This window comes from Myotis myotis, unplaced genomic scaffold (genome assembly GCF_014108235.1).
Source record: "Myotis myotis isolate mMyoMyo1 unplaced genomic scaffold, mMyoMyo1.p scaffold_m19_p_14, whole genome shotgun sequence".
Classification (NCBI taxonomy): Eukaryota; Metazoa; Chordata; class Mammalia; order Chiroptera; family Vespertilionidae; genus Myotis; species Myotis myotis.
Window position 1 is genome coordinate 31,423,203 of NW_023416318.1, and position 16,297 is coordinate 31,439,499.

Below are 16,297 nucleotides of genomic sequence, written 5' to 3' on the forward strand. Positions count from 1 at the left end.
GAATCAAACCAGCAACCTTTCAGTGCATAGGACAATGCCCAACCAACTGAGGCACAATGGGCAGGGCTGATCTTCTCATTTATAAAAAGAGCATAATTAGCAATGTCTCATTGAGCTGAAATGCGAATTGAATATACAAATACATATGAAAGCCTTGACTTAGTGCCTGGCACATAGTAGATGATCAATGATTATATGTTATTACTATTATTATAGTCTCTCTGGGGAGGTAGAACCCATAGGGAAATGACTTGAAAACACAGACAATAACATACAAATGATAACATACCAATGACTATCATGTGAGGAGCTGTGTGCTTTGGAGCAATAAAATAAGTAACCTCCAAGCAAATCCAAAACATGTTTTCATTACTCCCAAACTGTACTGCATAGTCTCAGGTGGGTGTCCAGATTATCCCAGGCTAAACCCTTGTATTTCTTGGAATTCAGCACTTAAAAACCAAAGGTAAACAATAGCTTGCGCAAGGTCCTGGAGAGAAAAGGCAGTTTTTGTGGTAGGGCCTGGTTTGTACTTAGTGATTACAAAATTTCCTTGACAGATTTTAGTGGGAATAGCTCTCTTACAAAATTCTGAGGGAACTGCTTTCTAGACAGTCTTACTTGCCTTTGAAGTAGGTCGCCACTCACATCAATTTTAGAGGACCCTGTCCCAACTTTTACTAGTATTTTTCTCAGATGTCTGATGTCTAAAACCTTGCTAGTCTTTCTTTCTTTTCTTCCTTCCTTCCTTCCTTCCTTCCTTCCTTCCTTCCTTCCTTCCTTCCTTCCTTCCTTCCTTCCTTCCTTCCTTCCTTCGTTCTTTAGTTCTTTCCTTTCTTATTTTTGGTTAATCTTCACCTGAAGATATTTTTGAGGCTACTTTCCCATTAGAGAGAGTGAAAGGGAAGGAGAGAGACAGAAAGAGAGGTACATCGATGTGAAAAAGACACATCGATTAGTTGCCTCCTGTAAGCACCCTGACCAGGGCCAGGCATCAAGCCTGCAACCAAGGTACAGTACATGCCCTTAATTTGAATCAAACCTGGGACCCTTCAGTCTGTGGGCAGACACTCTATCCACTGAGCCAAACCTGCTGGGCTTGGTAGGATATTTATTTTTTCTTCCCCAGCTGAAAAGCAGATATCCCTGGTGGAAGAGAGGAGAGTCAATGTCCAATTCTACTATGCTGGCCAATTCCTATTCTCATTCTCACTGTGCAGTGTACCTACTACCAACCCTTGAATCTAGACTATCTTATATAGGTTGGTTGATCTGTCTGTCTGTCTCTCTCTCTCTCTCTTTTAATCCTCACCAGAAAATATGTTTTTATTGATTTTAGAGAGAGAATAAGAGAGAGAAACATCTATGTGAGATGTGAGAGAAACATTGATCAGCTGCCTCCCGTACGTGCCCCAACCGGGGATGAAACCTGCAACCTAGGTATGTGCCCTGGATGGGAATTGAACGGCAACCTTTTGGCTGACAACTATGGGATGACATTCCAACCAACTGAGCCAACCAGCCAGGGCTTGTATGGGTTTGTCTCTTGTGATTGTATCTAGTCCCTAGTCCTGCTTGTAAATTCCTCTAGGGTAGGGATTATTTTAAAAGATTTTGTAGAATATTGATTCACCTTGACCCTATTATTCTCTATCTTAAACCTATATAGCACAATAAAAAGTAGGTGAATAGTAAATAGTAAATTACAATTGCTTATTATGATGACTGGGTTTCCTCCCCATAATCCCGGACTGTAATGTGTTCTCTAGTGTTCTTTCAGAACTAGAAATTGTGGGGCAGACAGTGATTGTAGCAGACAGTGCCAGACCTTCTAGAATCATTGCAAAAGGCAACACAAGGCTACAAATTAAGAAGGAAAAAAAAAAAATCTCTAAACAATCTCAGAAACTGATCCTTACCAACCAAGGATCTTAGATATAGGAGAATAGAAATTTAGAAAGTCTTATTTTCCTACACATTGCAAAAATTATCCAGTGAAATTTAGGTTTACTTTGGATAAATCTGTATGTAGTAAGGCCCGCTCATGGGTCATTTCAATAGCTCTTCAGTAATCAGAGTCCTTGGAAATGAGCCATTAGAATAGAAAGCTGCTTTTTAAAACAAATCCATGGGGTTTTGGTATGCTAAATTCTAATCTAAACTAACAATAGCTTTATTTCCTTAACCTTACAGTCAAAAAAAATTTTTTTTTTTTGGGGGGGAGGGTGCTGTTTCTGTGAGTTTAGAGTTTAGTGTGCTTGGTAAAAAGCACATTACCAAAAACAAACAAACAAACACCCCCCCCCCCCAAGTCATTTTTCATTTCTACTGAGAACTGATTTTGAGAAAATGTATTCAAGGAGAAAGGAAAGAATTGCTGGGAAGGCCTGTATAGCATTTAAATTGGATTAGTGAAAAAACATGGGGTTTAGGGTATGGACATGAAGCTGTTAACGTAAAAACATTCAAACCTGTAAAGAATTTTTGTGAGTTTATTTGAGCCAAACTATCGACAATTGCTGGGAAGCAGAATCTTAACGTATTGGGATAATGCTCTGGAGAATGGCAGTTTTTCACCTATTTTTGGAATCAAAGAAGGAGTCTTAGGTGGGTTACATGAAATTCATTGGTGATAGATTAGAGAGGTGGGAGAAAGCAAAGGGGGGGGGGGCTCTGGGATTGGATAAATACAAAATGGTAGACACATACTTAGGTGGGTGCAGAATAGTTCACAGTCAACAATTAACATGATAACAATAACAGTGAAAGAATTTATTGTCTCCTGTCCTGGCACCCAGGCCATTTGTTTGTGGCCTAAGGGGTCTGGAAAGAAGGGAAAGTTACAAGTTACCCTGACATTTCAAGGATATGTTATTATAGAGGCAAAAAGACAGATAGGCTCAGTTAAGGTAAAGGTTGACCTTGTCAGGGAAGATACCTGCCTAGGAAGTAACTACCCACCATAACTACCCACCATAACGGCTTTTAGTTAAAGTTTAATTTCAGACCATCCTTTGTAGTTACTTTGGGTCTTTGAGTTTGCAAGACTGCCATGCAGTCCTCCCCTGAGCTTGTCAGGTTAGCATGTGGCCCCATTCGTTCACAAAGCTAAGATACTTGGGAATCATTGTAATAAAAAAATAGGAGCTACTTTTGTGTTTTGAGGGAAGAGAAAGAGAAATACTGGATCTGGAGGAGGGCTCACCTAGGATACTAGCTTATTAGCACTTTCAAAGAATCTGACAAATGAAATGGGGCAGGGCTTTCCATTCTAGCCCAAGAAGTTTGGGTACCTGGGACCTGTGTTTGCCTCAATTAATTCAATGAGTATTTACCCTAATTTGTATTGGTACCTTATGGGGTAAGGGGTAAGCTAAAGCGGGAGGAGGTAGAAACAGTTTCAAAGAACAAGGTTTCTAAAACGTGTACTTGATAGTGTAATAAACTGCCGGAGCGACCAATGTAAGATAATGATGACTGTAGGGCTAACCTCTTCCATTAAGGTAGAGGGGAGCCTCCTGGGCTGAGTGAGGGTTTACCAGAAGTCCAAATCAGAAAATTTGGATATTTTCATCACACTGAAGCAAAACTCGACATTGGATCTTAGGAAATAATGAAATACGCTAAAAAACAAGTTAAATAAAGACATTTAAAACTTGATTTTAGAGCGTGTAAAACTCGACTGCTTTTCATTTTCCTACTGCAAATTCAAATAAGGTACTGAAAAGAGAGCAGAGCAGTTCAAGAGAAAGAAAACGGGTCCGCAACTGCTGTAGGTGAGGCTGCACCTCCATCCCGCGCCCTTCGCCCGCCCGCCCTTCGCAGAGAGCCTCACCTCCGTCCAGTTTGGCTCCACCCTACTCCGGGAGCTCAGCAATTTGCAGTCAGTCAAGGAGGAGCGAGGCGGGACTTCCGGAGTTTGAAAAACTTCCGGCGGGAGCCGGAAGACGCGGTCACACACACAGAATCCCGGGCCTTTGGATGCGTGGTGCGGGAAGGTGAGCTGAGCGTCCGCCTTGGCGGTGTGCCTGCGGGCTAGATTGAGCCCGGCGTCCGGGCTCCGGTGTCGTGGGGGCCACGCTAGCAGTTCTGAGCGCTCATTTGGGGGAGTAACATCTCTATTTAAAAGTGAGAAGTTTTTAGTGTTTGAGTTCTGTATTTACCAACCGTGCATCCAGAAAACCCCTCGTAGGGTCTTAGTAAAAAAAAAAAAAATGCAGCTCTTAGCTCATAGAGGCAGACAAAGGAAAGCCCGAGCAAACCTGGGTGGTTTTTATACCTCACATTTTCGGAGATGGGGGAGGAAGCATCCTTTTCACTGTCGGGTCATGGCAGAATCAACTTCATTCTCAGCGGTGTGCCCGGCATCCCGGAGGCGCTGAACAGCTGTTGAGGGAGGAGTGGAAGGAGGAGTGGAAACTAGGCTGCCTGACAGCGTGTGATTAATGTAATGTATGTGGAATGGGAAACAGGCCTCGTCTTGGTGTTGGGGGCTCTGGGTTCTATTCCTTCTGCCACATAGCTCTTCCCTTAGCATGAACCCTTTAACCTCGCTGGATCTCATTCATAAAGATCGCGAGACTCTGATTTCTGAGGCCCTTTCAGGTCTAGTATTTGTTTGTGTTGCTCAGTTGGGTATCTGCTGACATTCGGAGCACTTAGGATGGTACCCCCAGGGGAAACTTCTCTAGCTGTTCCCCTCTGCTCTACTTCTTACATTTTTAAGTGGTGGTTTTCCCTATTTTAATATTCGTGTGTATGCAGGTTCCTCCGTGCCCTCCTCCCGATCTTCACTTGCCCTAGTTGAGTGCTTTTCCCCTTAGTAACATCACAGAAACCTCCCAAGTTATTGACTTGAAAATGTGCTCATGTGCCCAGAGAAATAAGACAGCTTGGTAGACTGGAACATCTCAAGCCACTAAGAATAAGAATGGTCTTCCATACCGTCACTTTTTCAAGAAAACAATGAGTGGCATGTGTGATTTTTGCCTAATAGTGATGGGGAAAACAAATGCATACAGTATTCCTCTATAGAGACCATTTAAAAATATATCCTTATGTTCATTGAACAAGTAGTTAGAGAGCAGCTATTACATGCCAGGCTCTGTGTGATGCAGAAATGGATAAGGTTAACGTGGTTTTTTTCCTTCATGGTGTTTACTGTCATGAAGTAAGCCTGGGGGATGCAGACAATAAGTAAGGAAAGTTATAGGTTATATTATATAGTACTGTATAAAGGAAGTAAACGGGGTCCTATACTATTATTTCCAGGACACCCATTTTAGGCCTAAAATACTAAGCTCTAAGAGATGAGAAGGAGCCAGCCTATTGGTGAGCAGGAGGAATGGTACTCCACCCAGGGTGAACTTGAGGTGGGAAAGAATCATGTCTGTTACAGGAACTGAATGTTGTGACTATGGTTGTGGAGATACAGCAAGTGGTACATATAGTTAGAAAGGTAGGCGGGGGCCAGTCCTGCGGGCACTTTAGAAGGCAATAGTAAAAAAATACGATTTGATTCTACTTGGGAGGTGGGAAATCATCAAATGGTTTTTAAGCATTTTCTAAATGACCTTCTGGACTGGTATGTGGAGAATGGGTTGTAGGGGCAAGAGTGGAAGCAGAGTGGCTGGTTAAGAGGCCAGTACAGTAGTCCAGGTGAGAGATATTGGGGACTAAAGACTCACTGAAGATTATAGAGATTTAAGATATATTTTGGAGGAAAAATTTGTGACTTACTAATAGACTGGATGTGGGAGATGAAAGAAAAAAGGATTTGCAAGGCTTTCACTTAGCAAGTGAAACTTTGGGGGATAATGGATATTTTCATTATCTTGGTTGTGGAGATGTGTATACATATGTCAAAACATCAGATTGTACATTTAAGCCATGTACAGTTTATTGCATGTCAATTATAGCTCAATGAAGCTGTAACATTTTTTGAAGGTTCTAGCTTAGCAAAAAATCATCTAAGGTGGATGGTGGTGCAATTTATTGAGATGGTGTAGGAGTGGGTTAAGTAGGTGATATAGGTATTTAAAACCATGGAAATAGCCCGGCCAGTGTTGCTCAGTGGTTGAGTGACGACCTATGAACCAGGAGGTCTCGGTTCAGTTTGATTGCAGGTCAGGGCACATACCTGGGTTGTGGGCTGGATCCCCAGTGTAGGGCGTGCAGAAGGCGGCTGATCAGTGATTGTCATCATGGATGTTTTTTTTATCTCTCCCTTTCCCTTCCTCTCTGATATTAATAAAAATATATTTAAAAAACCCCACATGGAAATAGATTAAATTTTGGTTAATCTAACAAATCCTAGGATACACAGTAAGGGAATATTAGAGAATGGAGGTAGATAAATAGTTCCTAAGAACATTGGTATTTAAACTTCAGTTTAACCCTAGAGTATTTATCAGCTAAAATAAATCTGCTTATTTCCTGTATCATATGATGTTTCTGACTCTTTGTCTTCATTTTTTAGAGTTGGGCCTTTGAATTTGATAAATATTTTTCAATGGCTTTAGTAATTGTTATTTAAATATTGAAACTTTTATTATAAGGGAATGGATTATCTTGTTTTAGGAATAACGTGGCTGCCTACTCAGTCAATCAACATTGTCAACTTTGCATATAAGCTTCTTTATACTGTAAGAAGACATAGAAGAGGGAAAATAGTTCTTACAGTTTATAGTTTAGATGTAGTTTAGAACTATATCTATATAAAGAACTATATATTTTATAGTTTGCTGTCTGATATACCCTCAAAAACACTTGTAGCCCTAACTGGCTTGGCTCAGTGGATAGAGCATCAGACTGTGGACTGAAGGGTCCGAGGTTTGATTCTGCTCAAGGGCATGTACCTCGTTTGCGGGCACATCCCCAGTTGGGGGTGTGCAGGAGGCAGCTGATCGATGTTTCTCTCTCATCGATGTTTCTAACTCTCTATCCCTCTCCCTTCCTCTCTGTTAAAAAATCAATAAAATATATATATTTTAAAAACACTTGTAGTATACTCAAGCATATAATTCTAAAAAACTATGAATTGTCACCCTATAGGAGCTAATATTTTACCAAAGATGGCTCACACTCATCAGGCTTTTGAAACCATTGGAAAGGTGTTAGCTGCTCTTATAATTGGCAGCCACAGCCACATAAGAGGGGAAACCTGTGTTTGGGCTTTAAATGACCCCTATTTTCCCCCCTGACAGCATTTTCTAACAGCAGAGCTGTTAGTTTTGCATGACACATTTTGCAGACAAAATAAGTCATCAGTCATTCAGGTGATTCAAATCATGCTGATTTCATGTTCTATTTCTTCCAGATGTCATCATTGCCAAGAAGAGCAAAAGTAAAGGTCCAGACTGCAGTACCCATAGATGAATTTTCTTCCTTCTCTGAGTTGTAAGTATATTGTTTTCTTTTTATGGGGGTGGGAGGGTGGGAGAATGGTGTATATTTTAGGGAATTAATGCATTCTTTCACTAACTTCTAAGTCATCTGGATTGAAGAAGGCTGTGCTTTTTTTCAATCATTCATGCAACAGATATTTATTAAATTCATGCTTTGTCCCAGGTTCTGTTTTGGTATTGGTACTGTTGAACAAGGAGAAAGAAAATAATGAACTAAACATTTAAAAATACATATATTTTTATTGATTTCAGAGAGGAAGGAAGAGGGAGGAAGGAATAAAAACATCAATGATAAGAGAGAATCTTTGATTGGCTGCCTCCTGCACACCCCACACTGGGCAACGAGCTCACAACCTTGCCATGTGCCCTGAATCAGAATCAGACTGTAACCTCCTGGTTCATAGGTTCATTCCTGCCACATCAGGCAACAAACTAAAGATTTAACATAATATCTACACTATAATGTAAGCTGCATGAAAGCAAGGAATTTTTAAATACAGGGACAAAAGTAAGTTTACAGTTGCTCATATGGAAAATAATACAATAATTAATAATTAATATTAATAAATAATAATATAAGAATAAACTCTGTGTTTCACATACTCACGACTGTAAATCTACTTTTGCTCCACCCTGTATTGCTTTAGAGCAAGGTTTCTCAGCCTCAACACTATTGATCAGATAATTCTTTGCTGTGGGGGACTGTCTTTTTCATTATAGGAAATGGAGCAGCATCTGGGGTATCTTATCTACTAGATGCCAATAGCATCCTCCCATTCTCCTTGACCCTCCTGCAAGGACAAAATTGTCCCCAGTTGAGAACTTCTGCTTTAGAGCACCATAGTAGGTGCCCTGAAGAAATTTGTTAAATAAACGACCGATTAATGTTAGACAGTAATAGTACTGTAAGGAAACATAAAAGAGGACAAGAGGTAAGAGAGCATGGTGAGTGGTTGGAGTGGGAGACATTTTGGTTACAGTAGTTGGGAAAGTTCTTTTGGAGTGTGTGACAAGAGATCTAAATGAGATTTGGGAGTGTAGTTTGCAATAGACAAGGAATAGATGGATATTCCAAGTTGTGGGACAGCAAGTGTGACAACCTGAGGCAGGAATGAGCTTGGAGTGTTCAGGGAACAGCAAGACCAGTGGCCAGACCAGAGTCACCAAGGCAGAGAGGGACTGGAAATGAGATTAAAATGGGTGAGAAGTGGTTTGATTTGGAATATATTTTAAAGATAGAGTAGACAGGAATTGGGGAAGACTGGAGGAGGATCAGGTGTGAGGGTGGTGATATCAGGAGATCTGTTTGGGGTTTGGTAAGTTTGAGATGATCGCTAGACATTGAGTGAAAGTGGGCATCCTCTTGAGTTCAGGTCAGGTTGGAGACATAAAATTGAGATTCCTCTATATTCAGCTATAGGGTGAGATACGGTCATCTAGTAAGAAGAGTGTAGAGAGCAGGGGGCTGAGGACTACGTCTGAGAGGTTCCCAACATTGAAAGGTTGTGGAGAGGAGGGCAAGTAAGCAAAGGGTCTAAGGCAGTGGTTCTCAACCTTCTGGCCCTTTAAATACAGTTCCTCATGTTGTGACCCAACCATAAAATTATTTTCGTTGCTACTTCATAACTGTAATGTTGCTACTGTTGTGAATCGTAATGTAAATATCTGATAGGCAGGATGGTCTTAGGCGACCCCTGTGAAAGGGTCGTTCGACCGCCAAAGGGGTCATGACCCACAGGTTGAGAACCGCTGGTCTAAGGAGAAGCTGCCAGGGAGGCAGGAGGAAACCAGAGGAGCAGTGTCCCTTAGGCGTGGAAGATGTGCTCTAAGGAGCGAGTGCCCCGTGCTGCTGAGAGGTCAGGTGCGATTAGGAATGAGTGTTGACTCGCTGTCTTAGAACTGCCTCATGTATAATAAAATAATACCTGTACTAAGTTTTTCTTCCTAATAACTGAAAGCACTTTGTGCCTGTCATGTAATCTTTGCATTATCCCTCTGTGAAATAAAGCTAATAATTCCTGATTGGGGGATGATGAGATTGAGGTGAAATGAAGTCATTCAGCTCAGTGTGGTAATGGAATGAAGAGCAGAACCCTGGTTTTCTGATTTCTTGGTTTTCTAAATCTCATTCTTTTAATACACCTGTTATTGTGCTATGTTACTTTAATGCTTTTCGGTGTTATTTATTTATTTTTGACTGCTCTTAGGCTTTAGTTAGTGTCTGCCTCTGAAGATAACTCACTTAGAGACCATCAGTAGCTTCACCTATCGTAGTGGTTCTCAACCTTCGCTGCACATTAGAATCACCTGGGAATCTTTTTTTTTTTTTAAATATATATTTTATTGATTTTTTACAGAGAGAAACAGAGAGGGATAGAGAGTTAGAAACATCGATGAGAGAGAAACATCGATTTGCTGCCTCCTGCACATCTCCCACTGGGGATGTGCCCGCAACCAAGGTATATGCCCTTGACCGGAATCAAACCTGGGACCTTTCAGTCCGCAGGCTGATGCTCTATCCACTGAGCCAAACCGGTCAGGGCACCTGAGAATCTTTTTAAAATCCTGATTTCTGGGCCTCATCCCCCAGAAATTCTGTTTCTTTGTTACTAATGTTGTTACTAACCCATAATAAAGAAACAGAATTTCCGGAGGATGAGGCCCAGAAATCAGGATTTTAAAAAGATTCCCAGGTGATTCTAATGTGCAGCCAAGGTTGAGAACCACTGACCTATAGGAACTATGCTCTCCTAGGGCATAATTTAGCTAAGCAGTCATCCAATCAAGTTTTGCCTCTAGGCAGAACTTAAACATTAAAAAAGCCAAACATCCCTATTCACTAATCAGTGAAGGACGTAGTTATCCTTCCTGCCAATATTGACCTTTTACATTGTGGGAAGAAATAAAATTAACTGGATTGACGAGCATGATGCTCCTTCCCCAAAGTTCACATGCTGCTTTTGCTCTGCTGTGGCTATGAGTTTGATTCTTGAGTTGTTAGAAATGTACTGTAGCTGTACCTGATCCCATTTCATCAGGAAACAAATCCGTTCTGTGAAAGGAAAAAAAGGGTTAAGTAAAAACAGGTGGAGCCCTGCTGGCATGGCTCAGTGGTTGAGCATGAACCTATGAACCAGGAGGTCAGGGTTCGATTTTTGGTCAGGGCACATACCCCGGTTGTGGTTTCGATCCCCAGTGTGGGGCATGCAGGAGGCAGCCAATCAGTGAGTCTCTCACCATTGATGTTTTTTCTCTCTCTTTCCCTCTCCTTTCCTCTCTGAAATCAATTTAAAAAAACGAAAACAAAAGATGCATCTTATTCCTTCCCACTCCGGAAGGTCTGGGAGAAAAACAAAAACAAAAACACAACAAAAACAAAACAGTTGGAAGGTCTTGGTAGTGGCTGTTTATGTAATTGAGTGTGCTTCCTAGAGCCATTTCCCACTCCTTACATTGGTTTGAATAACCTAATACAATTTAAATGAATACGGTTGGTACATAGGCAATTATTTAAGTGCTTTTCACTGTTAAGATGGAAAACCTCACAGTGACTATGGTGTGACATGCTCCAGTACATTGCTGACTGTAATACATGACTTCCTATGTCTTGAGTGTATGTGTGTGTATAGTTGTCGGTTAGGTGAGAGGTGAGTGGAGAGACCTGTCATTTACAGCCTATCGGGGGCTACTTTTACATTGGTCTCTGATTAACTTTTCAGTTTTTAGTAATACCTGTTCATGGCTTGTGCTCATATCACTCCATTTTATATTAAACACCACATACCTTATTCTTTTTTCAAGAAGTATGTTTGTCTTTTTGTGGTTTTTTTTTTACTTTGACATTTGGCTTCATTTTTCTTGCAATTTTTCTGTCAATTTACTCCTAGATCATCTGCCTCTGAAGAAGATGACAAGGAAGATAGTGCCTGGGAGCCCCAAAAGAAAGTCCCCAGAAACGCTAAGCAGCCTGTTTGCAAGGAGTCCAAACCGAAGAGGGTGCCTCGGGGGAAGAAGAATACCCTAAAGATCAGCGATGGCTCGGAAGGCGTGGTTGTTAAGGAGCTGGTAGGTCCGTTAGCTGGACACAGGGCCACTGCACTGCTTTCCTAACTGGTGATGTTACTGTCTCCTGTATTTAGTGCCCAAATGAGTGCCAGGTCTCATTCCTTCACATCCGAGCTGTCACTTGGGCACGTATGTGGTGGGGGCTGTGCGTCAAGTGGCCTCTGGACATGTGTGGACTGCTTTGCAAACTCCCTGACACTACCCTGCTGTCGCACTTTCTTCTGTCCTGTATCCGTCTGCATAAATTGGTGACAGGTGTAGCCTGTTCCCTTTTGTCACTGTGTGTTACTCTTTTCTATCAGCGGTTCTCAACCTGTGGGTCGCGGCCCCTGAAAATACATCTTGCATATCAGATATTTACATTACGATTCATTAAAAATTACAGTTATGAAGTAGCAGCGAAAATAATTTTATGGTTGGGGGTCACCACAACATGAGGAACTGTATTAAAGGGTCGCGGCATTAAGAAGGTTGAGAACCACTGCTTTGATTGCAAGTTTTTCTTGGTTTTTCTGGCTGTGTAGACCTATCCTTTAGTCATTTTTCTAAATTAACCTTTTTATTTGTAGATAATTTCACATACAGTTATAAAAAATATACAGAGAAATAGTATGTGCCCTTCATCGAGTTTTCCCCAATGGTAACATCTTGCAAAATATAGGAAAATATTACAATGAGGATTTGATGGTTATAAAACCCACTCAACTTATTTAGATTTCTCCAGTTTTCTTTGTATTCATTTATGTGTGCGTGTATGTGTATATTAAGTTTTATCATGTGTAGGTTTGTGTATCCACCACACAGATCCTTGTGGTTCCATCACCACAAGGACCTAGTGTTGCTCATTTATAGCCACACCCAGTTCCTTCCCACCCTACTTTCCCTCATCTCCTCTCTGCCCCCAATTTCTGACTTCTGGCAGCCACTAATTTGTTCAAGAATGTTATATAAATATAATCATATAGTGTGTAACTTTTTGAGATTGCCTCCCCCCCAACATAATCTTGAGATTCTTCCAAGTTATTGTGTGAATAATTTGTTCCTGAGTAATACTTCATGGTAATTGGTTTTTATCTTCTAATTATCGTGGGGTTTTTTTGTGTTTTGATAGAATAGTTCTGTGCTTATTGCTGATGTTGATTTGGAAGACAGAAAAAATAAATTGGATACTGTGCAGACTCTGAAAACAGCAAAGACAAAACGGAAAAATTCAGCTCAGTCACCTTCAGCTCCAAGGACCAAAAAGCTGAAAGTTGGTGAAGAAACCAACAAAGCCAGCAACTTCAAGAGTGAGAGTAACAATACAGAGACACCATCCACAAGCACCCTGTGGGAAGGGGCATGCAAGAAGGAAGAGGATGAGGATGGCTGTACATCTGATCAGTCCCCTTTAAAGAAAATAAAGACCGAATCATGTCCTCAGGGCCAGCCTGTCAGGTTTCCAGCAAATGCCAGCAATGTTGTAGAGGAGGCGGAAATGAACTGGGACATAGTACAGGTATGTGCAGCCTTTTTCTGTATTTTAGTTCAGGTGATTCCTTTCTTTTTGACTAGCATAAGGGTGTTAGTGGCTAAGGGAAGGGTTGGGAGTTTTCTCTTGTCCGTTTGTTAGCGGTTTCAGGAGGCTCTGGTCACTGGTTCCCTTCCTGTGTATGGGAACTTCACCATAGCACTGCACTCCTGCTTTCAAACCTGATTGAGAACAGAGGCAGGTGTTGGGGAAATGGGGACTGAGAAGAGTAGAGTCAGTGATGCCATGTTGGTTGGGAAGGTCTGGAACAATTAAATGCCTGTAATCTGTGTATTACGCTTTGAAGCAAAATGTATGTCCAAAGTCTTTGGGAAATCCTGAAAAGTACATAGTTGGTTAGGAGTGGTCAGTGGAAATTACTTGTATAGAAATGATTAATTATTACTAACTAGAGGCCCGATGCACAAAATTCATGCAAGAGTAGCCCTTCCTTCACGGCTTCCCTTGCAGCACTGGCTTTGTCCATCCGGTCTAATTAGCTTATTACTCTTTTATTATTATAGATTGAACATGTGAGAAATGGCATTTTTATTTCCTTCATTTTGTGTGATAATCCCCATGAACCCTGACGACCATGACACCTGATCCTCTTTCCCCCCCCATCTTCAAGGCATGTTTCCCAACTCTGAAAAGTCCACTGTTCTCTCAGGAACATCAGTGTTTTGTTTGGGGAGGGAAGACTGCATTGCCTATACTTGACTTAGTTATAGACTTCACATATAAACATAGTGTCTGTTTACTAATCAGGGATTAGAGATCACTGAGCCAGGGAACCTGCTCCTTCTCAGGCCTGTCCCCCAAGCTGCAAATGGGGGGTTGCCATCAGAAACTAGATTTTGTCAAAGTACATTATATTATTATGCAAATACATTGTGAATACCCTGAGCATTATAAGAATTTGAAGAGGTGACTAGCTGCAAGCAGTTTTTGAGAAAATCAAATGCTCCAAAGTGGTGATTGATATTATATGTCTCTTTATTTTGAGGGGTGTAGTGGTAGGGGAGTGGAGCAGCCATATGTAATATTTTTGCAAAGTTTCTAAATTAAGGCGGAAGAACAAGCAAAACCTCTTCATTAGCTATTTACCCCTTTCTTGCAACAGATGATGTGTGATTATATGGGTGAAGAAGACTATGGGATGACAAAATTGGGGAAAGAAGGTGGGACAGGAAGGAGGTGAGCTGAGTTGGCTTTCTCTCTGCAGTTCTGCATATAAGCACAGCATCACTCATTAGGTCAAACTGTTTATTCCAGGATGAATTAAGTAAAACAAAATTTTTGTTACTAATATATAGCTGGTAGTTTTTAAAAACTATTTTGAAGTATACATACAGGAAATTGTAGTTAAGTGAATACAGTTTATGAATGTTCAGAAGTGTCATCATATATCCAACTTCCAGATCAAGAAACAGAACATTAACAGCACCCTGGAATCTTCCTTCATAACCTTTTCTAATCCCCAATGCCCTCTCCTGTAACCACTCTGACTTCTAAAAGCATAGATTAGTTTTTCCTTTTGCAGTCTTTAAGAAAACTTTCTGTGTCTGATAAGTGATCCAATAAAATGAATATGTAAGGGTAAAAAGAATAGCAGGAATTAACAGCTTTCAGAAGGAATGTATTTAATTGCTGGTTTTTGGAATGATGTTGAATAGAAAATTCTCAATTCTAATCATTAGAGAGTCATTTAATTTAAATGTTAGGTCTTTTAAAATGTAGATGCTGCTTAAGGCTGATTAATGCTATAGTTTATTAACTGATGCCTAGACTTTATTTTTTAAACTGAAGGAATGGGAATATAGATTTGAAGGAATAAATCTCTGGACACTGGGAGGATGCCATTTTGTTGTAGGTTTTAGACACTCCGGGGGCAGTATGAAGGCACCATGTCTCATTTCACTGCAGGAGAATTCAGGAAGAGACGTAAAGGCAATTTGATTAATTTGTGTTTTTGCCTGAAAAGAAAATCATCTTGCTTTGCACACAATCAAATTTTTGAAAGGGTACTATAGCTCGGGGGACTGGGCAATTCACTTAACTTCTTTGGGCCTCAGTTTTTGTATTTGTAAAATAGGAATAATGATAGTACCTCTTATATAGTTTAAATGAGTTAATATTGAATATGTAAAAGTGTTTAGAATATAATAAACCCTATATAGGTGCTAGTTTAGAATATAATAAGCCTCATATAGGTGTAAGTTTAAAACACTTCACGAAAAGTGCCTCTCTATTTAAATCTTATAGGGGAAAAAATCTCAAGACTGCCTTCCTTCTTTACTCTCATTCCTATCTACCAGTTAACTATTCAAATTATTAAAGTAATAAAAGTGTGAATGGTTTAAAAGTAAAAAACTGCAGTAGTTCTCTGCCTTCTCCTACCCATCCTTAAGGTTTGTTCTCTCCTTTTAACTCTTAAACATTTCTTTGTTGTTAGCCTCATTTTTTCCTAAAATACATATTGCTGGGCCCTAGCTCAGAGTTTCTGAATCAGTCCATCTGGAGTGGGGCTCAAGAATTTGCATTGCTAAGAAGTTCCCAGATGATGCATGTGCTTCTACTTTGGGGATCACACATGGTGAACCACTGCTCTAGTCCACAAATCTCATTGACTCATAGGGGTTTACAGGCTACTGATTCAACAGCTGAAACATAGTAATGAGCAGGTCAGTCATTTAGTGGCTTAATAGTGGCCATAGGCTAGAGTTCAAACTCTACAGAATTCACCATTCACCTTTTCATTTTGCACCTCAGCACCACCTGTACATTTGAGCATTGCTGGACGAGTAACAACTTAAAAAATGTGCCTAGGTTTCTCATCAGTGGCTTTTGATATGCAGTCTCTCATCTTGGAATCCCTGCCCCCATTTGGCTGCCTGGGGATATCTTCATTTTCTTGTTGCTTTTTCATTGCTCTGGATGTTTCTGCCTTCCCTGTGCTCTTAAAACAATCAATATATGCTTCTGTCAGAGTACAAATCACACTGTAGTTTAACTGCCACCCTGTCTGTCTTTCTTCTGTTAGTCAGTGTAACCGGACAAACAATGGGTCCATGCTGCCTGTCACTATTCAAGCCAATTAAGCAGAGACAGGGTTGAATCATATGTGAGCATTTATTTTATTCCAATTTTGCAGGCAGTGTGGGAGAGCAGCAGGTCATCCACAAAAATCTGCTCTTTCCAGCCCACTATAAGCCAGCTGCTTATATAGGTAGAAGTACAAAGGGAAGGTGGCAAATGGGCAGTTTACAGATATGCAAAAGGCCTGGGGATCTTCAAAGTACTTAGTGATACAAGC

General features: G+C 40.7%; 1 protein-coding gene across 2 annotated transcripts in view; it reads left to right on the forward strand.

Annotated features, from left to right (window-relative positions):
- Nucleotides 1–3,919: 3,919 nt before the first annotated feature.
- SRBD1 (S1 RNA binding domain 1) overlaps nt 3,920–16,297 on the forward strand; it is a 158,673-nt gene continuing 146,295 nt past the window's right edge. For both annotated transcript variants that reach the window (XM_036334685.1, XM_036334686.1), the window contains exons 1-4: nt 3,920–3,998; nt 7,319–7,398; nt 11,294–11,471; nt 12,583–12,969. In XM_036334685.1, coding sequence (XP_036190578.1) covers nt 7,319–7,398; nt 11,294–11,471; nt 12,583–12,969 — 645 coding nt within the window. In that variant the 5' untranslated portion in view covers nt 3,920–3,998. The remainder of the gene's footprint in view (nt 3,999–7,318; nt 7,399–11,293; nt 11,472–12,582; nt 12,970–16,297) is intronic.